Source organism: Heterocephalus glaber, unplaced genomic scaffold (genome assembly GCF_053883595.1).
Source record: "Heterocephalus glaber isolate CG9 unplaced genomic scaffold, H.glaber_assembly_v1.0 deba00001594, whole genome shotgun sequence".
Classification (NCBI taxonomy): domain Eukaryota; kingdom Metazoa; phylum Chordata; class Mammalia; order Rodentia; family Bathyergidae; genus Heterocephalus; species Heterocephalus glaber.
This window is the reverse complement of record NW_028258369.1, coordinates 14601630-14628103: the sequence shown is the minus strand read 5'-3', so window position 1 is coordinate 14628103 and position 26474 is coordinate 14601630. Positions and strand designations below refer to the sequence as shown.

Genomic DNA, 26474 nt, shown 5'->3' with positions numbered 1-26474 from the left:
GACTGGTTATCTGGATAAATGTCCATCTTGAGCTTAAATTTCTTATTATCTTTATACACAGAACCTGATTATTATTTACGACTGAAAATTTCCACCTCTGCATTGCTGGTAGAAGGTCACAGGCTCTTTAGTGAGTAGCTGCGTTGACGGGGGCACTTTAAACTTGTACCTTTTTTAGTAAACTTAATTTCATGGTAGTCCTTCCCTTGCCCTTAAATATCCCTTAAATTTAGAATGTAATATTTCCTTTCAGCAGTAATAGGAGACCCCTTAACTATTTATGATAACCAAAGTTTTGATTTGTCCCTTATGTTCGGCAGCATGGTCCGCAAATATCAGTCCATTTCTGATGCATATGCTAGCACTTCGGGAAACATGGGAGGCCAGAGGAACTAGATCATTTGTTATACGTTTTGTTTACCTGTGATCTCAAGCATTAGTTCAGAAAGGTTAAAAAACCAACTGCATCAAGGTTTTTAAAGCGGCATTTATTGATCGAAAATAAATGTGTAAGTTGTTGGTAGCATGGAATCCACGTATTTTTAATATTGAATTTGAAGTACAAGATTCCTTGAACCATCTCCTGTTTTTCTTGTGTGTGCTTATAACCCACCACTACACTCAAAAGGTGGGGGGAGTCAAGTGGAGAGGAATTTCCAACATTTTACTGGAAAAAAAAAAATCTTCCTTCAGCAGCACTCCAGTTTGACAAATTTTGGAAAGAGATAAAAACACACTACAGTGTTTGTAAGTTGAACATTTATTACAACTAATTGGCGATGTGACAAGACAGTGCTCACGTGGCCTGAATGTTGGTCACAATCACAAAAGCTTAATCCAGCCTAGCATATACAAGTGAAAGTGTAAACCATAAACACAATGTTTAGATATGTATAACAATGTATAAAAGTGATGCTGAACAGTTATATAACTTTTAAAAATATAGGGCCAACTAATGCCATTTTACTTCATTCATGTTCACTTTGTTATATGAAATGTGTCTTTTTAAAATTTTTATAAGACTTTTGATAACTAGGCAGTGCCATGGAAGGAAAGGAACCTACTGTGAAGTTTCCAGCGCTTCTAATTGGAAGGAAGCAAAATAAATTTGGCTTTAACAAGCACTCCAGAAGGAATATTCGTGCTTTGAACAATGGCTTTATGCAATACTGAAGAAAGCAAGATGTTTCTGTAAGATACTGTTACGGAAAATCTGTGGTCATTTTACATCCCCACTTTATTTGGGGGCATCAAAAACAATCCAACCAAATAACTGATTAGGACCACAAAAAATTCATCTCAGGAGTCAAATGTGCCTTGGCCTTAAAAATTATGTGCTCACTAACATGAAGCAGTCTTTGTCCCTTGTCCCATTCACTCAGAATGTTTAGGACATAGTTTCAGTGTAAAACAGCATCAATCCAATTTACTCATCTAAAATAGTCTCTATTCCCTTTGTTTTAAAGTATGTAGAGTCCAATAAGGGTCTTTGGTGTAAATTTTTTTTGATTTTTTTTGTTCTTGTTTTTTGGTTAAAGTTTTAACATTAAATTTTCATTCCATGTGACATGTTAATTCCCTTTATTTGTACTACATATAATAAAATGCTGCACTAGTCTTTGGTTTCATAAAACCAAGTTTCACATTATAATTTAAGTTTCCTTTGTCAAATACAGTAATTAATAAATGCATATTGTCAAATTGTTTGATATACATTTATACAGATGTCATTTTCATATATGCACATAATCATTGAGAAACTGACCTATAACCTTTTAAAATATCCAGAAGAGTTATCTTTCTAATTCATATTTATATGAAGTCCCTTATCATTTGATTAACCAAAATTCCCTTAAAAAAAAAATTGTATAGGCCTGAATGAAGCAGCTTAGCAAAACAGTAATACTGACAAGACATCATTTTACACCATTAGCTAACATGGACATGAAGGCAGTGACCATCTACAGTGTGTGAAATGCCACAGGAGTCAGCAACAAGGGAGGAGAGTTATGTCAGTCCAATTTCTTCAAGAACACTACGTGGGGTTTCAGCTTCCTGTGGAGGAAAAATGTGAAACTCTGGTAAGCAGATCCAGGGAGGGAGTCTTAAGAATGTGAAAAACTGGCATGAAGAACATGCTGGTTTTAGAGAATTAAAGAGCAATTCAGTGTCATGGAAGCATTCTACCATTGACAGCCAGTCGTCATTCAGTGTTTTGTGCCCAAAACACTGGAGTCCACAGAAGGCTATTTTCAGCATTCATTAAATACCTACTGATTACCTACCCATGTGCTGGGCACCACTACTATAACAAAAAGCAGTCAAGCCCAATGTAAAATCACTAGCAATGTATGAAATCATTGCTACTCATCATATGCCCTATAGAAAAGATTATCTTAGTGTTAAAATTCAAAACTTCCAAATAAAAAGCAAGGAACACCCCTTTTCCAACCCAGCCCAGTTTCCATTGTCTCACCTAATGTTTTCCATGCTTTAAAAAATGGTCACATGTATTTATAGAAATATCTTCCTCTTGGAATTTTTAATTAACTGTCTTTGGAGACAGCCACCTTCCCAGACCTCCCTAAATACTCTGGGACAAAAGGCATTGTTGACTTATCTAAACAACCAGTACTAGTTTTTTTCGTACCGGGGATCGAACTCAGGACCTTGTGTTTAAGGCAGGCAGTGGCACTACTGAGCTAAATCCCCGGCCCCTAGTTTTTAAATATCAAAAGACAAAGCAGCTACACCTGTAAAAATTGTTCTTTTAAAAAACTTTCCAAAATGGCTAATTTTGCACCTCACAGAATAAAAAGGGACCAAGTAGGTCAGCTTTAGGTGTTACTAGCAATTTTGTAATAAAAAGGCAACACTATATTTTAGGGGAAGAAAACAATGTAAATTTTTGGTAGCCAATATAAACTTACTTTTGCATCCTAATTGTGGTACAGCACAAAACAAGGAAAAGAAAAATTATGTTAAATCATAAATCCTCAGAACATTAGATTTAATTGTATGTAAGGCACATTATGGTATCATCTTCAATTACTCAAAGCTCCATGGTCTGTTTCCATATTTGGAAAACAAGAATAGTACTTACCTTCATATGTTGATATTAATTGAGATAAAGGTTCATTGCCTGATTTACAGGAAGTGCTTCAAAAAATATTAGCTGATAAAGTTACACATCTGAAATCTAAATGAAGGTATTTAGTATTTAGTACTGAATTCAAGTACTATAACCAAAAAAGTTCAAATGATGACCTGTTAGCATGTGTAGTAATGAAAAATGGGTGAAGGGGGCGGGGATTTAGCTCAATGGCACAGTGCCTGCCTCTCACACAGGAGGTCCTGAGTCCCAAGAATATAATCAGCCAAACACAGAATGTAGAAAATTGTATGGCATAAATGATCCATAAATTGTATGGCATAAATCATGCATAAAAAAATAGCAAGGGGAAAAAAAACAAAAGGCTTGTTGAAAATTCAAAAGACTTAGGACACATCAATGAGATATAATGTGAGCCTTATTTGGAATCTGGTTCTAATAAATTTTTAAAAGGCATTTTTTTCAGACAATTAGGATAAACTGAGCCTGGCATAAGATTGTAGAATTAATTCATTTTGTTGGGTATGCTACTTATCTGTTAGGGACACATACTTTAGTATCAAAAATGAAAACAAAGAGTATGTAAAGGTGCACATTCCCAATGATGAATGTCATTATATTGTATACCTAAAATGTACCAATAAAATTAATAATATAAAAAAAATGAAAATAACAGGATGTCTAGGGCTTGCTCAAATTCTGCAGGAAAACTGGAGGGAAGTGTGCTTGAGGAAGCAGCAGTAAGTGGATGGTTGTTGACGGTGAGTGGCATATATAAGAAGATTCTTTGTAGTACTCGCCCATATTTGTGTCTTGAAATTTTCATGTTTTCAGGATTTAAAGAGAGCCTAGTGGAAATGATACAATACTCCCAATAGTGATATATGCCAGTCTTTGCCATTTACAATGTCTAGCCTTCTTTAATACACTAAGTGACATCTTAGTCACATACATATTAAAAAGAAGAAAACTTCATTTAACCTTTAATATGTTAATTAAAAGACTTCTACACTGAATTCTGTATTGCATTTTCAGCTTCTTTAGGTAAAAATAGCTCACAACTATTCCCCGGATCTGATCACATTTCCCCTATGTGCGTGCTCACTGCCTGAAGTCTTTTATATACCATTTCCTGATGAGAATCAGGTTTCTTTTTAAATATACATTATTTAAAATTTGTCCTTTCTAAAAGGCCTAGTTTCATTTACACATTTTATTTCTTTAAGGCTATATAAGTAGAATTTTTTACAAATTGTTTACAATATAAAATGTAATTTTCACATGTTCATACTAAAACTGTAGCTACAAATTGTCTAGAAAAACTATTATCTAAAGTAGTAAAAATGATACCAACAGAAAGAATGGTGGTTACCAGGGCCTGGGGAAGAGAGAAATGGAGAATGGTTGATTTATGGGTAGAGTTTCAGTTTTGTAAGATGAAAAAGTTTTGGAGATCTGCTGCACAACAATGTGAATATACTTAGCACTATTAAATACACTGAGAAATGGTTAAAATGGTGAATTCTATGTTATGTGTTTACCACAATTTAAAAAATACCTAGAAAAATGAAAATATAAAATGTTATTTTATCAAAAAGGATGGAGAAAAAAGTCATTCACATGAGATGAAGTACATGCAATACTTTTATTTTAGACATGCAAGAAAAGGTATTTCAGAATCTACTAATTTAAAGCAAGCAGCTGTATACAGATAACGAAAGAAGCAACATTTTGTTACAACTTAGCACACAGCATCCAAAGCAAACAGGCATGAGACAATGCATATTTATGCAGCATTAAAACCAGATGAACAACATAGTGCAGGGCAAGGGGAGGGATGGAGGGGGAGAAAAGGAAATGAAAGACCCATGTTTCCCAGTGCTTTGAATGTAGTGTCTTACAAACAAGAATGGTAAGAATGGAAATAACTGATTTGTACACCTGCCTAACACACAACACATTTTTGTAAGTCTTCCAGTGGCAAACCAGATTGGGTAATTTCTGAAGCTACTGTTTAATGACAACTTACTTAACTCAGGCCTTAAATTCTGTAGATACAAACAATGAATTATTTGGTACTTTTTCTTTTACAATAAAATATGCTATATGTTTTATTAAAAGCATACACAATAGTGATAGATGTTAAAGGTTTTAGTATTCAGAAATATAAAACTATAGTTAACAAAGCATTAAATAACATCAACTTATATAGACTATAAAATAATCACACTAAATATAGTTGTTTTCTTCAACAGTTGAACAACAAGCCACTCTCAGTATTATGGCATTGCTTATTTTGATGGAGCCCTTCAGCCATATTTTCTTTGGTAACATTAACGATTGCTGTGTTTTTCTCTTACAAGATTAATCACAGATATGTGTGTATGTGTCTGAGATAAAAGTACATAGGACATATTTTGTGAAGAAGAAATTAAACCAGTTGTGGACAGGAATAAGCTATATCAAGATCACATATAGATTGAAAACAGGAAAGAAAATTACCAACGAAAAAATACAATTGTAAGATATTAGTTCTGAAATGTTGTATGATTATTTTACATGACAACCCGTCACCATGCTGAGGACATTTTCTTTCATAAGTATATCAGCTCTCTTATTTCCTCTGGGAAATTCTGCATACTTGATGAGTAGTCATTTAGTACACAGGGACATTAAAATATTCATGACGTGGCTACAAGAGAAATGCATATATTCTTACACAGAGTACACAAACTGGTACAGACACAATCAGATTTCTAGAATATTTAGTTCATGGTAAAGTTGCCTAAAACTTAAGTTTTTGGTTGCTTTTGTTCTTTGGTTTATGGCTAAACACGTAACTTCTTAATCCCTAGGAGTTCAGATTTATTTCTATAACTTTATATAATGATAAACAAGGTGATCACCTACACCCAAAAATATCCTATTTATATTTACTAGTAATACTCTGAAAAGATTTTCAGTTTAAGTCACCTAGTCAGGGCCGAGTTAACTGAAAAAACAGAATAAATCCTTCCACCAGTATCTTAAGTTCATCAGGATTTTATCACGTGAAGCAGGGGATCCTAGAGGAAAATCTTCCAAGAGAAAAATGGAAGTAGTCATGCATATGGTATTTTAAATAACAATAAAGGCTTTTAACTGTTCACTTAGCTACAAAACAGTAAGTCCAATGAATATGACTTTGAAAATAAAGATATTAACTTTTTTGAAATCCTCAAAATTAGACTTTTAGAGAACTCTCCAAACAAAACTGTTTAAATGCGTATACCTACAAATTTATCTCAAGATGTTTCTCACGTCAACAAGGCAAAAAAGGTAACCTGAAATGGGATTTAAACTGATCCTGTCTGCCCCTGCCCCAATTTCCTGAAATAACACGGAAAATTCTGTCTATTCCATTTTATATTTATTCAAGCTTGAACTCTGAGATATTTGGCTACAAAAGCATGTAAACTGTCCCTCCAAAAATAACATTCCTACATTTATACAACCATTAAATACAGTAATATCTGAGGATAAAATCCAGTCATAAACATTTTAAGGAGATAGCTGCCCGTTTTTCTCCACTCAAAAGACAGTAGTGAAATTAAACAGCAAGCAATTAAAATAAATATTAATAACAACCCCCAATTCAATTCCTTACAGAAGCTTTTGTTTTCATAGGGAAATTCTACTTTACCGATGGTATTAGCAAATCACAGTATTTAATAAATATCTTTTTGTTTGTGAACCTCTAAACCTATTTCAGTATTCTCTGTAGAAAATAAATTACAAGCCCCAGTGACTGATCACTATCAGAGCAAAATTCCCTATGAAAGCATCAGTTTAATGAAATAATTGGGACTATCCCTTGGGATTTAATGTAATTTAGGCTTTCTAAGTAATGCTAAAATATAACAAGCTTGACAAAATTATAACTGTCAACTGAATTCATATATCCTACTACGTTTTGATGCATGTCAGCACTCCAGCATGTATTCTAGTACAGGTTTTTTCTTAGACCACCCATTGAAACTCTTGCTGTGATACGTATTCTGTTCTGGAGAGAGAATAAGAAAAGTTTAAGTCTATCAAATAACGTTTTGCCTAAATGCTAATTTTTTTCTTGCCTTTATATTACAGTTCTTAATCTTTGTTTTCTCTCTTAATTTCACATCATATCAAGTAAAAACAAACTGTGCAGTTTTAAGCCATTAAGAGAAAGGTAGTTTCCCAAACAGGGCTGAATATGTAGTCATTCTTTCCCAGATAAGATTTAGGAATCAGAACAAAAATTCTACAGGAACAATTCTGAAATGTGACCACTCCAAGCATTCCTACCACTCATTATCTGACAGATCTTTTACTACCTTTATGAAAGGAAAGGGTTGATGACAAGCCAAACTATTCTTTACAGCCAATGATCCATATTACTGTTCTTAAACAAGTGATTAGCATCCATTAATTGTGAAGAATACTTTTCATTGGGAGAAACCCCTCTTCATTGGAAAAATATCTTTTAAGAAGAAAATAAACTCCAAATACACAAAAATAAATAATAGTGGCATACATAGTATTCTTTTACCACTTTTAAGTTGCTGTAATGTGTTTAAAATAATTTCCCAGTTCAGACGGCTGGGTTCTGAAAAAGTTCCACTATAAATAAATGCCTTAATGACCACTAATATTTAGCGAAATGATACAGGTATGCTCACAATTAACCAATAATTTTTTCTCATATACAAAAAAAAATAGGAGATTCAATATAAGCTCCAGTATTCTGTGATGTCATCCTACCAATATATCTTTTGAGTTACAGAAGAATTCTATTAATAACTGGGGAGGGTGACAGTAAAGTCTGTCATAGCACACAAAGGATCCTGTGCAGGGCTAGGCCTGCTATCTTACTTCTCCCACAAATACCTTTGGAAACAGCCATACAGACTACTCAGCAAACTCTGAGTTTCTTAATATACTAAAATGCTAGTGATTTAAATTAAGTGGGAATAAAGGCCAGAATGGTAGTGAGAAAAAAAATTTAACTCCAATCATATCACACAAATAGAAGCCACAAGTTTCCCTTAGTACAGACTCTTTAGAGGTCTATTTTTTAAATAAAGATTATAAAATTATCCTTTTCAACCTGAAATGGGTCTTCAATCCTGGGCAATCCTTTTTTTTTTTTTTTTTTGGTACCGGGGATTGAACTCAGGACCTTGCACTTGCCAGGCAGGCAGCGGAACCACTGAGCTAAATCCCCGGCCCACCTGGGCAATCCTTTTGCCCATCACCAATTTGCTGCCTCACTACACACTCTCCTTGTTATCTGCCTTTCTCCTCCCCAGTCCCCCAGTGGCCTTCTAGATGACATCATTTCTCAAGGTCAAGACAGTTACAATTTCCTCAATTTTGCTCATCTAACCCATGTAGAAAAAAAAATCTATAGCTTTACTCCATTATTGCCTGATAACAAAGGAGACTCCCCAAAATCAGTGCTTTTGATTCCATTCCCATTCTCCCTCCCAATACAGTATACTTTTTCCTTTTTCTTATTTTTCATCAGTATCTCCATCAGCTCCTTCTTAGTATATATACATCTTCAACTTTCCTCTGTACCAAAAATAATTTTGATCTCAATCCCCTACAAAAAGGACCAGATGTAATGGGAAGTACAGGATGACAAACACAGCAGAGAAGAATCAAGTTACACCTGTTCTCAAAACCACCTACCTTTCTAGGAAAAGACAAACCCCATTACCATAAAATTTCCTAGATGGTTACCATATTAGGCTTATGACTCACAAATAAAATCAACCTGGAAACTATAATGAACATCGGTAAGCTAGCAATTATCTGTAGGCTTAAGTTTTATTGAAATGAGAAGTGCTTAAGTGAATTAATGGTACTGTATAATCCAAGACTGAATGCCTAGTCTCCGGATTCTAGTACACTGATTAAAAATAATTTTCATTTAATGAAAAGTAAATATAGACAAGTGTAATTTCAAGTTACTGCTCTACTGCTTTTTTATTGCTGTTTTGTAAAAGAGCTTCCTTCACTTATTCCTTTGCTTAAAGTAGTATCCTTTGTCCTTCATATTCTAGAACACAATGGTCATTTTTATTGCCTCTAATTGACTTCTGTGGCAAAATATGCAAAGTCCATATTTTCAACTCTGGAACCCAGTTCTTTGTGGTTTTTTTTTGGTACCGGGGATCCAACTCAGGTCCTTGAGCTTGCGGGCCAGGTGGCGGAACCCCTGAGCTAAATCCCTGGCCCTGGAACCCAGTTCTTTGGATCAAAGCCCAAAAAGGCCAGAGAATATCCTGTCTCACTAGTATCTACTTGAGCAAGGAATTAATAAAAGAATTGGAATTACTTTTAGATAATGGGGCTCATAGTGTCAGTCTTATTTCAGGAGCATCTGTGAATTACTCATCTACACTTGACCTTAGCCAAAAGTCGGAGAAGTGATGTTTTTTGTTTGTTTATTTATTTATTTATTTAGGTACCGGGGATTGAACTCTGGTCCTTGGGCTTGCGAGGCAAGTGCCAGAACCACTGAGCTAAATCCCCGGCCCTACTCAGAAAATCTAGTAATTTTTTTTTAACATTTAGCAGTGAATGACAAGAGGTATATATGTTTGCTCCAGATGGTTAGTGTCTAAAATGGCCAAGAGTAGACAAGTGCTTTACTCCATGTGCTGAAACTTTATTTTAGTAAATTCTACTCTAGTTTTACCATCTGGTGCAATACAATATATACTTTTTCATTCAGACAGCAGCATTTTTCCATTTTTAAAAAATTTATAATCCTAAATACATGATTGTTTTTATACTTCTAATAAAAGGGGAGTGAGACTTCAAACATTTTTGGAGGTTATAGTTAAGTTAGTATGCTGCTATTACATCTTTTCTCATTCAATACACCTTGAGTATCCTTCCAAATCATTAAACAGAAAATCAATCTCATTTATTTTACAGCTATGTTAACAGTTGCACGTATGACTGTGCTATAATTTTTAACCGATTCCCTACTGATGGACATTTGGGTAAGTTCCAATGGCTTAAAATTATACTGAGTATATGTCTTGATACTTCTGTACATTTCTGTTGGATAAAGTCCTTGGAAGTGTAACGAATGGGACAAAAGGTAAAGCACACATTTGTTAATAGATATTGTCATACTAGCCCCCTAAAGCAAAATACAAGTGGTTACAAGCAGGAACAAGAGTGTCTCTCATCTTTGCCAGTCCGAGAAGAAATAAACAAAATGTTTAGCTGATACTTGGATTTATATTTCCTTAATAAAAGGATCATTTTTTTTCTTTCATATTGTGAACTACAGTACTTATTCATGTCTTCTGCTGTCTTTTTTTGTTGTGCTATGGATCTATTTCTATTATATCTGCCTTAAAATAATGATGGGATTAACTTTACTACACCTTATAAATGCTGCCATATAATTTATTATAAAATATGAAGGACAAATTACATTTTCTGGCAATTAATTGTGCTGTGTAAACAAACAATTTAAACTTATTCTAGGGTACTTGTATTTGCCTTGAAATACCCTAAATTTAATCAGGTTTTCCAAACATAAAGATTTCTTGGAATCAAAATTTCAAACACTCAGAACTATTTTTACTCAGTAAAATTTTTAAGGCTAATAGAATGTAAAAGAACAATAACAAAAAGTCTGCCTATGCAACAAAGGGAAAGTCTGTGCAAATTCTGATCATTTAATCAATTCCTCCTTTAAGAAATGATCAAATCTCTAAGGTAGGCAGGGAAATCAGCAGAAAGTTCACGAGTATTCTGCCTGCCTGAGGAGTAGACTCAATTCTGTTTCTGCATAAAAACTCAATTACCTTAATAGAAGTGACCAGATTTGGTTGTTGAGGAAATTAGGTTATGCAGTGCCATCTCACAAGCTTTGCTGTGGATTAGGTTCTAAAGTCAACCATAGATTATTGTTCCAGTCACTGGTTATCAAGTAAAGACAATTTGGGTGAATCACTGGGATGATTTTTATAGCGATTTATGACTTCTTTAGCACATAAGTCATTTTTTCACAATTTTTAAGGTTTTTACTCCCCTTTCCTTTTGGATTTTTATTAATTTTCAGCCAGTTATTTATATGATAGACCACATATAATATTGAAAAGATATAGCAGTTTTACATATAAATGGAATTTTCATTCCATAGTCTTAGATCAGTTTCTTAACCTGTACACAACTGACATTTGGGGCTGTACAATTCCTCTTTAGAACGTGAGGAAGAGCTGTCTTGTGCACTGTAGTATATTTAGCTACAATGGACTCCTTGTGTGATAACCAAAAATGGTCCCAGCCATAGCCCAGTGTACCCTGGGAGGGCCCAAGTCAACTCATGAGAACCACCGAGTTAATCAAACTGGCTCTGGTTGGTGGATAAGAATATATTAAAATGTGCTTGCCTGTATTTGCTAATTTTATAATGGGAATTTATCTTTTTAAAAAATGCAACACAGGAAACAAAAGAAATGACAATGTCAGTAGGGAAAAAAAACTCAAACCTGAAATTTTTCCCGAAAGTACTGCTTAACGAAAAAATTAAAGTACTGCTGACATCTTGGGGTATGCTTTTTGCACCCAACCGTAGGGCTCATGAAATCAATTTAGTAGGTGAAGATTGCCATTTTAAAAGAGAAAAGTAGAATAGAATGGAAAATATCAGATTGCAAAACAAAAAATTAGGGTATTAGTCAATTTTTTTCTAGTTTGTAATACCACTGTGATATAAAAAAATTTTAAAGATCAAATCTACAGGTACTGGGTATTTTAAATTATTCCAGCTTTTCATCATTACAAATAGCCCAGAGTAAGAGTTGGTTTACAATGAGCTAGGAAACAGCAGGTGAGAAAAATTCCTAAAATTCTAAAAAGTAGACAAAGGAAAAGAGCTAAAATACACAAATATAGAGCAAAATGATTACAACCTGAAAACCAGTGACTGAGGACACCAGATAAATTGTTTCTTACTAAAAGTAAAGTAAAAAGCAAGATTTTTCTGCCCTCAGTATCTGTCCCCTTCTGCACTGTTTTTTCTAAGCATGAAAGTAACCTAACCTCATTTATCCAGAATTCGTTCTAGCAGACCTCAATTAAGTTTACCTATGAAAATTAAAATATGCTGACATAAAAGACGATAGCCTTGTCAACTTTTAACCCAATTTAAAAGAAATAGGTTTAGGCTTAAAGATTTTTAACACAAACAGTAGTAATTACAAAGGAATTACAGGAGTTTGTCTTATTAAAGTAAATCTCTAAGAGGATTTATATCAAAGTGCTTTTTGCTTTTACATGACATTATATATACTTGAAAGCATGTAACTCTTTTAAAACAATTTCAGATATTCTTGAGTATGACTAGCATGCTCAAATATTCTGTAGCAAGGTTTTAATTTTTAAGAAACTCAAATCTTCATATTAAAAACCATGTTATTAAATACTTCAAGAAGTATTTATTAAAATAATTTTGAGTTACAGAGCTTCATTTTTTTAAATCACTTTTTCTCCTAAGATTCTTACCTTTCCATTTTTATGCAGTCCCAACGATTTATTAATTACTCTCACAAAGATATAATATAGTACTAAGATATATCATGCAGCCCCCAGCATTAAAACAAATCAATTTTAGCCATAGTAATTCTCCACAGAGCACCATGTTGTAGACAAGGCAGATAAACATCTGCAAACCCAGTAAATCTACTCATAAAGTGGATCATCTTGAAGTAGAAGCAAATTCATGAGTATTATGCTTGCTTTTGGTACCTCACTTATTTTCCAGTTTGCAGATTACCTCAGTGAGAACAATACCAACAGCAAACAAAGCTAAAAAAACAAAAAAACAAAACCCACAAATTTCAAAATGATGCTGTTAGTATAAAAAAAGAAAGGTTGACACATCTCAAAGCGCTGATCAATACATTCATGCATCTACCCCTGAAGGTTAAAGCCCAACACCCAGTATTTAACTATTTGATCTTCACAGATCAAGCAAAGATTTGAAATCATCTCACGTGCAACAGTCTTTGCATAGCACCCCATTTTACCCATGCCACAAAAATGGTAAATTTAGTTACCAATAAATAAGTTGGGGGTCAAAGGGACTAAAGCCTTAGACTGCTCTTTATCATAAGATATCCTCAGACAAACCTCCCCATTCTTCATTCTGGCTCTATAAAATTAAGGAGCAGAGAAACACTGGTAAGTGTCTGACTTTACAGAAAAAAAGCCATGCTATTATTTCCTTTGTCATTATGTGTGTATTTATATAATAAATCCTAGTGCATTGCATCATCTCCCCCTACCACTTCCTCAATCTATCTTAAAGTATATGCATGGGGAGGGTATTCCAAGCACTGCAAAGAATATCAATTTAGTAATCCCAGCACATTATACCTTAAAATTTAAGAGTCAACCTTTAGTACCAGTGGCATGTTAAGATGATGTTTTAAATATCAACCATTAAATATTAAAAGTTGGATAATGGAGGGCAGAGGATTTAGCTCAGTGGTTTCGCCACCTGCTGTGCAAGCGCAAGGACCTGAGTTCGATCCCTGGTAACAACAACAAAAAAGTTGGATAATGGGCCAATTTCCGGGCTTTCCCCACAAATCTAATTATGTAGTCATATAATCAAAATACTAAAAGGAATAGTAAACAGAGTTCAGTCTATAAATGCCAAAAATGATCCCATATTTACCAAGTAATTAAGCACAATGAAAAAGACCAGAATTTAATCACAATGTCTACTGATAGTTTAACAATTATTCAAATACACATTTATGTTATATTCTTATAACTATGTAACTGTAATATGCTAACAGAAAATCTACTTTAGCCAGACTATCTGCTCCATTTGCCTATAAAATTAAAGACTACCCTAAATTATGTAATACTTATACAAATTAGGTAAAAGGGAAAACTGTAGGAAATTTTTCTCAATAAACATTCTTAAGGATAGAAATGTGTATTTCACAAATTAAAGAATTAAAAACAAAATAATTCTGTGCTTTGCATATATCTTTAAGCCAACAGATGTAAATTCACTGTAAGTTTAAAGTTTTCTTTAGCACTTAGAAATAATAAAAATAGAATACCCGATACTACATAGAAAAATCAAAATCCATGAAAAATTACATTAAAATCAAGTAGTTGGGGCCGAGGATTTAGCTCAGTGGTTCCATTGCTTGCCTTGTAAGCGCAAGGACCCGAGTTCGATCGTCGGTACCAAAAAAGAAAAATCAAGTAGTTAGTGCTTCTAGTACAAAATTTCAAGCTGTAGGCATCTTTCCAGCTATAGTAACAACTTTTGAAGAAAAATCATTTCACGACATTGACTAAGTGAATAAATACTACACCCCAAACTATAAGTCTCACAAAGCTATTACAGATCTATACATCCAGTAAAAAATTCTAACTATGGATAATGTGGGCAATGAAGATCCTTAGCCTAAGAAGTCACAGATGGAATTTGCCTTAGGAAATAAATTTCCTCTTATGTTTTTATTCTCGAGTATATTCAATACTCAAAGCCTGTGATCAGGTGAACCTAGTGTCACTGTCACATTACATTGTATATAGCAATTTCCCAGTAGCCTTTAAAGGCAGGGAAATATCAATGCCTTAAACTTACTCTCTAGGAAAAACATTAAAAGTAAAAGTGGAACTTCAATAACTTTAAAAATGTTGTAAAGCAAATGTAATTAATCAGGAAATGATTAAAAACTTGGAAGAAATATCAAGTTCTAATGGAATGGAGTATGGTTCCACAATAACAAATACAAAAGTGATCAAGGCAAGAGACAAATATGAAAAATTCTCAATTCCTAATCTTGGTTTTGACCTACTTTTTAAAAAGTTTGATTAGTCAATAGCAAAATAAGGGAGTGTTAACGTTAAAACCAATTTTGCGACAGTGGAATATGAGTTTGTAGTTAACACACCTGATGTTAAAAATAAGTGTCCAAAGTGAAATGTTTGCAATCAGTGAATAAAATACCATGGAAAACTACACAGAAGGAAAGGGGTCTGTATTCATTTCACTATTGAGCAGCAGATGGTATGAGGGCTGCCAATGAACTACTTCACTATGCAGGCAACTAAAGCACTCTTCATAACTGTAAGATCACTACTGCACAAGGTGCCGTCTGTACATCTAACAGTCATATACCCATATGATGTCATCTCAACTTCCAGCAACCCCCACATCTGACTGATGCAGTGAGATTCCCTAGTTCCTCACAGAGGCCAACAGCAAAGACACTGTAATGGAAAAATAGTGTTCCTCTCCCCTCTTTACTTCATTCCCTAAAAGTGTGCCATTTCTGTAACAATAAAAATTGAGATTAGAGTCTCCTTTAATAATCAAAAAAGACAAGAGACAAACAAATATGTAATGCTCAAGAAGGGGCTAAAATAAGCTGAAAATACAAAACCGTACTTTTAATGCATCTGGAAAATACACCTGCAGGTCAGAAATATTCAAGATATTTTACATATAAACATATACACATTTAACAACTACCTTAATGAAAACACAGTGCATTTTTTATATTTACTAGCCTCTTCACATGCTTTAAAGCCACAATTAACTTAAAAGTACAATTCAATTAAATATCTGAATTAAGGTATCACAGAAAAAGGTAGCTTGATCTATGAAATTTTAAACTTCAGAAACAAAGTGCATAAGCATCAAATCCACACTCAGGCCAGCATGACTGTGGTTACTAGAAAGGAAAGCGGCTTGTTAGGGTTCTGGGATATGGAAGGAAGATAAGAACATAGTAGCTTTGATAGAACATGGTTTGTTATTTAAGAAGAGCAAGGAGAAGCACAAATACTTTTTAGTTTTGTTAACACAAAACTAGAGGGTTCTACAAAAAGTATAATTAGAAAACTCTAATATTTGCTCGGCTACATTTGTATTTACTTAATGAACATGAGGTGAAAATATGAACCAATTTGGAATGAAAATGCCATAATCTCAGTCAACTCCTAATTATCCACACTAATGAAAAAAGATTATCTTGAGTAATTAAAAAAAAATGGAGAATTTTCAACTTAACAACTTTACTCTTGGCCAATCTTTTCTCTTAGTCTGTCTTCTGACAGCTTAGACCCCAGTATTTTAGGGTCCCAAAATGGGCCATCAAGAATAGGCCTAAACAACAGATCATTTCCAAAGTGAATCACCCATCCATAGGTAACTGAGTTGACATGACCGACACATATTCCAATCAGTAAACTGCACATGAACACTACATGCCAAGCATGCTCTAGAGTGAGTTCTCAAACTGTAAGAATGATGGCTGAGATTTCCCTAGCAAGAGCAAAACATGCTAGTACCTCATCCAGAGAACAAGCAGCTTACCTCCTGCAGGAGATCGGCCTGTTCAATTGCTTTAAGGACATTTTTCTTGGATGTTTCCTGAACTTCCCCTCCCAAAAGAAATTCATCCAAAATAAAATAGGCCTTCTCAAAATTAAAGATGATATCAAGTTCACACACCTGAAGAGCAAAATACAAAAACAACTGTGAAAGCCAAAGATGCTTACTTACCATCAGTAAATAAAATCTGACCAGAATATATCAATATTAATTCTTTCTAAAAATGGTAATCACGCTAAGCACCATTGATTTAAAATAAGTTTCATTTTTAAAACTCAAGTACTTGGGCTGGGGATTTAGCTCAGTGGTTCCGGTGCCTGCCTCGCAAGTGCAAGGTCACAAGTTCGATCCCCGGTACCCCCCCAAAAAACAACAAAAAACAAACAAACAAACAAAAAAACTCAAGTACTTGACAACACAATGCCTACAAAATAAATAAGATCTGGCCCTGTATACTCCCAATGTGGGTAACTTAATATGATTAAACTGCTAACCATATCTGAATTCTATACTAAGTACTTCCAAAATATTAATGTCTGCAGTCAGATTATTTTCTATTTTATTATTTTAAAACTCATTCGTACTGTCATAATTAAATGAGTTAAGTCTGTAAGGCCAGTAATTCTTGAAGTTAACTGACTAGAAACATTGACAAGAAAGACTCATTTCTGCCTTCTCCCTATAGTTTAGAATCCCCAAGACAACCAAATAATCAACTTGTTAGGGAAAAGATTTTAAAAAATTAAAAATGCTACATACAACATTCAATTTCTTAAAATAAAATAACTACTCACACTGCCAAAATACTTGTCAAGTAATTCCACGTAACGATGAATTATTTCCAGGGTAATTAGTTCATTGTCCTGATCCTCAATAGCACAGCAAAAATACAGACTAGCATATCTGTAACAAAACACAAATGTGGAAAAAAACATTACCCCTATAATCATGTTTTCTAGATATATTTTCATCTCCTATTGTGAAAGACCTCATGCTGTAAGCATGATTATTTCTTCTTTTACAACAGTTCAGATTCTTTTTCTCTTAGACTGCAAAAGTAATATATGCGTAAGAGAAATTTTGAAAAGTTCAGGTAGACAAAAAAAAAAAATTATTCAATTATACCACCTAGAAAGAGTAACTGATTTTGGTCTTCCCTTTGAGGTTCTTTTCTATGAACATTTCAAAACATAATTGACCGACTTTTTAAAAATTTATTTAATTAGGGCCGGGGATTTAGCTCAGTGGTTCTGGTGCCTGCCTCACAAGCACAAGGTCCCGAGTTCGATCCCTGGTACCAAAAAAAAAAAAAATTTAATTAGAACAAAATATATTATACTGTTAATTCAAACTACAAGTAAACAGGGAAGAAAACCAAAGGCATTGTCAACATAAGGTTGTTGTTTTAGAACACTACACACAGGGAGGAGTCATGAAAGATCAATGAGTTTTCAAAGTGAACCCACCTATTGTGGAAACCTGAAACCCGCTCTAGTCACAACCTCCCACCAGCAGGGGTAACTACTATCTCAGCTTCTAACAGCACAGAACTGTTTTTACAAATGAGGTTCTGGGATTGTGGACTAGACCCCAAGAAAAGAACAAGAGCTCCAAGTTAAATTACAGAAATTAAAGAAAGAGAACTGAAAGCTCCTATCACTTAAAGGAAACGGAGACCTGTTTTCAAATTTTCCAAGTTCTGTATTGTTGAACTGAAGCGTCTGTCAAGTTGTGTGCTGCTGAACTAATGCATAGGTTGCTTACTCTTACTCTTGCACATAGGACTGAGTGAACCAAGAAAACCAAACTTATTAATGAAAAATCTTGAGGCACAGGACGTCCTCTGAGGAAGACTAAACCAGCATTTTAAAATGGGTGAAGGATATTTAAGGCTTTGGGGAAGAACGAAAAACTAAGATATTCTAAATAAGTCTCAGTTGAAATGGTAATTTTCACTGAGGAGTACTTAAGTGATTCTGAGAAAACACAATGGGCAATTACTGCTAATAGCATTAATGTAAAATAATAACACACAACCTCAGTTTTGAATTCCTACTTCTCTGTATGAAAATAATCTAGTATTTGCAACACTACTAATTTCAGTATTATCAAAAACATTTTATTTTATTTGATCTTTTCCAACAGCAAGTGCTATCATCCTTGATTATAGATTAAAACAAAAATAAAAATCAAAGAGGCTCACAAAGTACTACTCCTACAAGAAACCCTGATCTCCCACTTTAACGCCAGGCCTTTTTCTGTTCTCCCATATCAACTCCTTTGTCATACAAATCATGACTTGCACTTTCTGTGAATTATTTACAGTGTGGGTCTTCTGCAGTCTTATTGAGTAGGCATTTGAATGTGTTCATTTATCATCCTGAAGGGAATAAATCATGGAAGACATAACAGGGCACTGCCTTCAACTTTTAACAAAGTGCTTCTTCTCTTTCTCATCATTACCCTGTTTTTGTTTATCTGTTTAAAAGGAAACAGGATAATGCAACTCTCCATCCTCTCTAATTCGTGTTTTTGAATAGGATTTTCAATATGGAAAAAGTGACACAAATGATACATAAGACTCTCTGAATTAAGAAAATTTAAGATTAAAAGGAGATAAAAATGCTAGATTAAAAACCACATCAGACTACCTGATATGAACAGAGTACCAAATAATTCTATTACACAAGAATTTACTAATAGTCAATTTTGAGTCAAATTCCTTATTTTCAAGATTTCCTAGCTGGCCGTGATGGCACACACCTGTAATCTCAGCAGTCTGGGAAGCTAAGGCAGGAGGATCAGGAGTTCAAGGCCAACCTGGGCAACTGTCTCAAAATGCAACATTAAAAAAAAGGGCTAAGGATGTAGCTCAGTGTAAAGGCCTTGGGTTCAATTTCCAGTACTGCAAAAAACAAACAAACAAACAAACAAACAAAAAGCCTTTTTTCAATGTTACTGTTAACAATCTAATGCTTGCATAGTCCTCACACCGTATCCACAGTACTGCCTCTTTATTTACAAATAAATAGTACTCAAAACACAAGTCAAAGGTCCTAAAATTGTATGAATCATTCAGAAGCATGAATCTAAAAATCACCTGATGTGTCTAAACATCAGCCAGTAATATTTTAAAAAAGAAAAATGCCTTCCAACTCTATGTAAATTATCTTTTTTTTTCCCTGCAGTGCTGGGGATGGGAATGGGGATGGGGATGGGAATTGAACCCAAGGCCATGCAAGTGTTAGCAAGTGCTCTACCACTGAGCTATTCTCCCCTCCCTCTAAATGTTTACTTTCACTAAGAATGGAAAAAGAGCCATCAAATTAATGAATTCTTCCTTTTAGGTGAACAGATAGCTATCAGGATGATAAGAAAATCCCTTTTCAGAAAGCTTAGGGAAGGAGGAACAGAAGCATAATAATAGGTACCATTGATTGGTTTCTCACTTTAGGAGAGGTACTAGTAAATGCTAGCTAAGGCTTTTGCATATTTTACCATTTTAATCTTCACAACAACCCTACCAAAGATACCATTATTATTCGCATTTATAGGAGCCCCAGGTTTGAGCAACCTGCCCAGAACAGCAATTGGGCCCCACAGCTCAAGTTTTACATTAAAAATTAGAGCTAGCAGTTGTATTAAAATAATCTTGCACCTGACAAAATTAAAATATTTTCAAAGCAATATTTTAAGAGCTTTGAAGAGAAATAAAAATATCACACTGATTTAGTAAAGGATTACCAAGAGAACCTGAAGTGTACCCCCTATTTTTAATATCAAATGATTTTTTAAAATTTGATGAGCTCATTTTGTTTTCTTTGTGCATATATGTAAGTCTAAATAGAAGTAAAATTAATAATAGACTAGTAAGAAGAAAGGTATGTGTGGTTATTTTTAGCCTAGTGGATTAGGCTTACTGTAATTACTGACACTCAGAACATCTGAAAGTGCCTATTCTTATATTCAAAACACATGACTTTTCTGCAGTCAGCTAAATATCAGCTGACAGTGGGTGAATGGAGCTAAACTATTCTCAATACCCACTGGTATGTCATTAGAAATTCTTTTGTTAGTAAAGAAAATCAATAAGTCCCTTCAACAAATTCTCAAGCTGGTAATGTGGGAATGTCTGTATTTTAAAATTAATCCTAAAAGATTTTTACCCAATGCCCGTTCCATAAAATACTGCACAAAGTAGGACTCAGAAAAGCATACAATGTTTTGTCTTCAAGGGATCTTCAAGAGCATTTATTCTAGGGACAAAGGAAAAAGGCAAAGTGACTTGTTCAAAGTCACAAAGCCAGCTCAATGGCATCCAAAGGGACAGAACTCAAGCCCTGAGATTTTCAGTCTCTCTTTTCAGCTACATTATCACTATCTCCCTACCTTTCCTTCTCCGAAAGGGAAAATCTATCTGTATGCCAAACCAGGATGAAGAACATGGATGAGACAATTTAACAAAGACATAAAAAGCTAGGCCTGGCAGCTCATGCCTGTGATCTCAGCAGTCTGGGAGGCTAAGGCAGGAGGATCACAAGTTCAAGCCCGGCCTGAGCAACTTAGAGAGAACTAATAAGAAAAGGAAAGGAAAGGAAAGGAAAATGCTTGCTGATATGAACAGCAAAAAAGTGCTAGTTCAGAATTTCTCAGGAGCTAAGCTGTACAGTAATTCTCTGGCTTTAGAAGGTCTTTTCTTTCAGATGGAACACGAGAAACAAATCGTCTGATAATAGCAGCAAAAATGTGTCATTGTGCGGTATGTAAATGAGTTATCAGTATGAAATGGGCAGGGGGAAAGCACACAGAAAACAGATGTGCACATTCCATGTTTCGTACATGAGAATTTTTCAATTCCACCTTTTATTTAAAGTGACTTTGATCTAATTATTAGAATCCGGTTAGATTTCCTTTTATAACTTTTTTTAAAAAGCAGTGGCCCAAGGGGGACAGGCTGAATAGCATGTGTAGGGACACCAATCAGTTCTTTCCTTTCTCCCTTTTAACAGCCCATTCACAGGCTTGATTCCCTTGCTAGTATTTTCCTCCTCCACACGGGGGACTCCTTTCCCTATCTAAAAACAGGCTTAAGCCTCACTTTTTTTCCCCCTCTTAATCCTGTCTATGGATGGTTACCACCTCTTCTGTCCTTCACAGCAAATCTCCCCTAAAATAGTCTACATATGCTATTTAAATTCCTCTACCTCTTCACGCTTTGCCCCATTATATCAAGAGTTCTGTCTCTACTACTCTCCACTGAAAATGTTCTGGTAAAGGGCTTTTATGAAATGTTCGCGATAAAACTGAATATTCTTCCTTCACTTTCACATGACATGTAACATCGGAGATCTTCCTCGGACAGAAACTCTGCCTCCCTGACTCTACTGATCCAACACTTACTCTTTGGTTCTCATTCTACTGTGGGTCCCTTCTTTATTCTCTTTGCCTGCTGCTTGTAGGGCTGGTCATCTAACACTTACTGCCTAGTTTTCTCCAGAATTACATGCCTGTGCCCATGAGACGCCCTCAGAAAGCCAGGCATCTCTTTTTTTTTTTTTTTTTTTTTTTTGCTGTGGCCAGGCATCTCTTAATGGAAGTCACACAGCATCCCAATATCAGCTTGCTAGAAAGCAGCAGAGTTCTCTAGCTCACCATTCACCCAATCAGCCAAACCAGAAATGTGCTCACACATTCCCTCCTCTTTGGCTGTCCTCACTTCTCTTATCCAACTTCCACAGGTAACAGCTTTCCTCTCCAGACTCTTGGTTTAGGCCTCATTATCCTGCAGTCTCCCGTTGGCTTGGCAGGTACCGTCTCAGTCCCTCCCTCCCCCACCCAGTGTCTTATAGGAAACCTTTAAGCAATGCACAGTACAGCTGTGTTTACCCCTATGTCAAATCTTTGCCAATAAGATTTGCGCTGCAGCCCCATGTCTGCCACTAGCATGTGACCTTGGACAAGCCACTTCCCAAATTCTCATTTTGTCTAAAACTGCAATTTGGTCAACAACAGTGTTTTTCAAATTCAGGAACTGTCTTGTGCAGAGAGCCAAGCCAAGTGAGCAGGGGGACAGAATACTCCTTCCTGATTTCCTAAGAGTAGCTACAACACTTCCATTTATTTTGTTTAGGCTTCTATCCCTGGGGCAAAAAGCTTAAATAAAAAAGTTCTTGACTTGATGATTCTAAGACATGTCCCAGCTCTGAAATGCTATGATTTTTCTCTGATCTTTCTCAAAAAGTACTAAATCAAATGCTGGATACAAAAATCACCCAAACATGATTGAATTCATTCTGTAATAAAGTCTATAGTATTTAGGAAACTTTCTATGTCTTATAATTTCCATTTCTGCCTCTCTACCTCTTCCACAAAAAAAACCCATCCATACTTGGAGTGCAATAAAAGAAAGAGAAGAAACAATTTATCTTTTTTTCACCCGCAAGGCATTCTGTATGTTTAGTTCCCTGTATGCTCCCACATAAGAGAATTTTTTAGATGCAGAAATGCTTTTATCTTAAATTCAGTAAATTATTCAAAAGGGAACAGAAATGGGGAAGAAACAAAATAAATGTTCCTTCAAGAAATGTTCTAAGCAGGGTGTGGTTGTGCATGCCTGTAATCCCAGTACTACTTACTGGGCAGGACAGGCTGAGGCAGGAGGAAACAGCCTGGGAAACTTGTCGAGAAACGTCTCCAAATAAAAAAAGAAGAAAGGGCTGGGGATGTAGTTCAGTGCGAAGGCCCTCAATTCAATCCCCAGTGTCACAAAACAAAACATGTTGTATAAAAGAAATTATACTTCATTTAACCTGCTTAGAACAATCTTGAGAAATTAAGAGGATCAAAGAGTTTCTTCAAATATTAAAAAAATACAGATGTATACCATTTTTTTAAAATTTCAGTGTTAAAAGCCATCTATGAGTCATTTAGCAACATCAAAGTTTTAAAAAATTTATCCTTAGCAAAACTATTATATCTAAGCACACCTCCACCACAGCAACAAGTGTATTTCAAATAAATAAATACTATTAATAAACAGATCCAGTATTACAGTTCTTAAACATCTGTAATAACTGAAATGGTATCTACCCAAGGTGCTTGTAAAATTCTCAAAATTAGGTGAAAGGTACATCAAATGTCAGTTGTTACTTATGAAGTGAATTCACTGAATTTTTCTAAAAAACATAATTAAGCATGAATAATCATTTATGTCTTTAATTATATAATTTGGTTTCAAGACGATTTCCTTGCTTTTATAATTTTAGCCTGGGTAATCAATCAAAACAGCAGGTATTTTACAATACAAAGCTTTCCTTTAAACCTAGTCCACCTAAATATTTAGTAATCATTATTTATAAGTATTGTTCAAAAGTGTATTTCCCCACTATAAATGACCTAGCATTCGATTCTGCTGCTTCATCTTTCTAATAAATAAAAATTTTACCTTTTGTAAACAATCTTCAGATCTCGCCACTCAAGGAAGCTGCACATTTTAGGTTTCCTTGCTAAAACGGTTTGAACAAGTTCTCTTGTGATCTTTTTCTTCTCTTTGTCTGACAGTGGGACATACCATTTCTGCAGTCGAAGCTTTCCCTGACGACTAAAAAGCAACATAAACTGCATCTGTTAAAGTAAATAAAATCAAGATTACATGCGATACTTTGAATCAATAGTTAAGACTAAGAATACACTGTTTCAGAGAGCTTCAGGGGCAAGGCATCAAACTGACCAAACGATTAGTAGCCATCGCTATCTCTATGCCAGTTAAAACAGCAGGAAATTCTTTTAGGAAGATCTTCTACTAGATGCAAACCTTGCCTTCCCACCTCACCCAGCTCCACACACGTTTGGAAGGGAGTGTGGAAAAAAAGGAAAACTGGCAATAAGTTGGAGTAAAATCTTTAAAGAAAAAGACGACTCTGGTAAATTAAGAAACTATTTTCTACCTGTTCTATACATTCCACACTCTTTATATGCATCAAAAGAGAACTGTAGACATCAATTGGTTTAGGTACATTTGGGAGAAAACAGGAGACCTATTTTCCAGCCTGCGGCCGTTCCAGTTCCAGGCTGAATTACCTGCAGACAGACCGCTTATCACTCACAATGCTCTCTTCAGTTCATGCTAGCAAAACCAGAATGACCTAAAATATCAATCCCCCCCCGCCAAAGATCTTACAAATACACGTTTTTCTTAAGTCAAAACCTGATTTTTAAGGTATATGCTCTCCCTTTAAAAAATCCCACGACATAATCATGTACACAATTTAGAACTGCGTTAATGTATTATTAGGAAAGAGACTACAAATCTTTAAAAAGCTAAGAGTTACACATATTCAAACACATCAAATACTTCATTTAAAACAATAAAAGACAGGATTTACCGACGGAGTGGAGTGCCAAATTCCAGTGTATTTTACATGTAAGCTAATTTGCGTAGATTTCTTTGAAATCTGCAAGTATGTTTATGAGTCTACTTTTTAAAAAGCAAGCATTTTGTAATTCAACTGGCCATTTCAACTACAGATAAGAATTGTTTTTACAAAGGTAATTTAAAGGTAAAATTCAGATTGGTATTCTTTCTTTTAACCTTTGTAAGTTCCTTTAAAAGTGTAAATGCAAGTAAAATTCAAACCTGACTCTTAATATTCATCACACCATCTTGAATTGGAACCTGGGGAGGGGGAGTTTACATAACCAATGGAGAATAAAATGGGCTCTAAATTTCGACCGATATTGGTGCTCTTTGCAATAATCCAAAAAAGCAGCAACAAGATACTGTATCTGGAAATTTATGACGTGGCAATTTAACTTTGTTAAAGTTAAAATTGGTTTATTACCCCACTTTATATGCTTCCGTAGCATAAAAGACACAGATTTATCAGTGATATGAAAGTGCTTCCCATAGAAGTCCTGAAGATAGCCGCATTCGAGGAGGACAGCAAGTGAAGCATCAACTGGACATTTAATGCAAACCCGTTCCCAGAACTTAGAAAAGAATGGGCTCCTTATTCCTAGCTCTGGGTGAACCAAAGGGGTGGGAGTTTGCGTGTAGAAAGAATACGGGTTTCAGGCTATCTGAAGCAGGGTCCGGTATCCTCCCTACACTTTGCAGGACGAAAAAACAATGTACTCCTTAAAATAAATTATGTGCTAACATGGGACGAAACCCGACTGCAAGGCACACACATTCCTTCCTTCTCGTTGAAAGTCAACGTTTTGATTTTGTCGCGAATCACAAGGCACCACAATTCCTCGAGACTGGGATTAATAACAATGGGCTCAGCCTCAGAGTGGGCTCGGGTCCAGCGCTCGTTGGGTCCCGCCGTCTTGGCTGCGTCCCCTCCCCGGGCCACGCTCCCTCACCGCCCGAGCCCCGGCGAGGTGACAGGCTGGAGCGGAGTAGACAATGGCATCCGCTGCCGCGCAGGGGACGCCCGGAGTCCACGGCCGCAGCCGCCCCCAGCCGCCGGCCCCTCCCAAAGACGCCCCGCAAAACTTGAGGCGATTCCCGAACCACAGGTGCCGCAGGTCCCCCGCGGAGCCCGGGACCGGTCCCCGGACCCCCCGGCTCAGAGCAGAGTGTGTGCCGGGCGCGGAGCAGGACAGAAGTGAGTTTCGGGACGCGGGGCCCCAGTGGCGGGTCGGGAGGGCTCGGGGTGGGGTCGTCGGGGCGCGCGTGGGGCGGCGTGGGGCGGCGGGGGGGCGCGCCCAGCCATCCCTCCCTCTCCCCATCCCGGCACTTCTACTCACGCCCGGCACTTACGGCGGCCGCGGGCCGCGGACGCGGCGAGGATCGGCCGGCGGCGGCGGCGGCGGCGGCAGCGGCCGAGGGGGAGCCCCTGCCGCCGAGCTGAGGAAGGGAAGCCGTGTTGCTGTGAGGAGAAGAACCGCTAGGTGGAGGGAAGGTTTAAGCGGCGAGGGGAGGGCGCACCGACAGAC

General features: G+C 35.9%; 3 protein-coding genes across 8 annotated transcripts in view; 2 read left to right on the top strand and 1 right to left on the bottom strand.

Annotated features, from left to right (window-relative positions):
• The window catches only part of Zrsr2 (zinc finger CCCH-type, RNA binding motif and serine/arginine rich 2), a 30339-nt gene extending 28283 nt beyond the window's left edge, over nt 1-2056 (top strand). Inside the window, exon 12 of the mRNA XM_087193694.1 lies at nt 62-2056. Coding sequence (XP_087049820.1) covers nt 62-138 — 77 coding nt within the window. The 3' untranslated portion in view covers nt 139-2056. The remainder of the gene's footprint in view (nt 1-61) is intronic.
• On the bottom strand, nt 745-26436 carry Ap1s2 (adaptor related protein complex 1 subunit sigma 2). 6 transcript variants are annotated; one of them, XM_087193698.1, is made up of 7 exons: nt 26299-26436; nt 23977-24155; nt 17327-17435; nt 16515-16652; nt 7059-7154; nt 2931-5804; nt 745-2055 (listed from the first exon to the last, which is right to left on the bottom strand). In XM_087193698.1, exons 2-5 carry the CDS (start codon nt 24153-24155, stop codon nt 7095-7097), a joined length of 486 nt encoding a protein of 161 aa, XP_087049824.1. In that variant the 5' UTR covers nt 26299-26436; the 3' UTR covers nt 745-2055; nt 2931-5804; nt 7059-7094. The 6 variants fall into 6 exon arrangements, with proteins under 6 accessions (XP_087049824.1, XP_087049825.1, XP_087049823.1 ...); XM_087193699.1 differs by lacking the exons at nt 2931-5804; nt 7059-7154 and adding an exon at nt 13222-13316; XM_087193697.1 differs by having other exon boundaries at nt 2931-7154.
• The window catches only part of LOC110345961 (uncharacterized), a 147658-nt gene continuing 146992 nt past the window's right edge, over nt 25809-26474 (top strand). The window contains exon 1 of the mRNA XM_087193772.1: nt 25809-26143. Within this exon, the coding sequence (XP_087049898.1) occupies nt 25809-26143 (335 nt within the window). The remainder of the gene's footprint in view (nt 26144-26474) is intronic.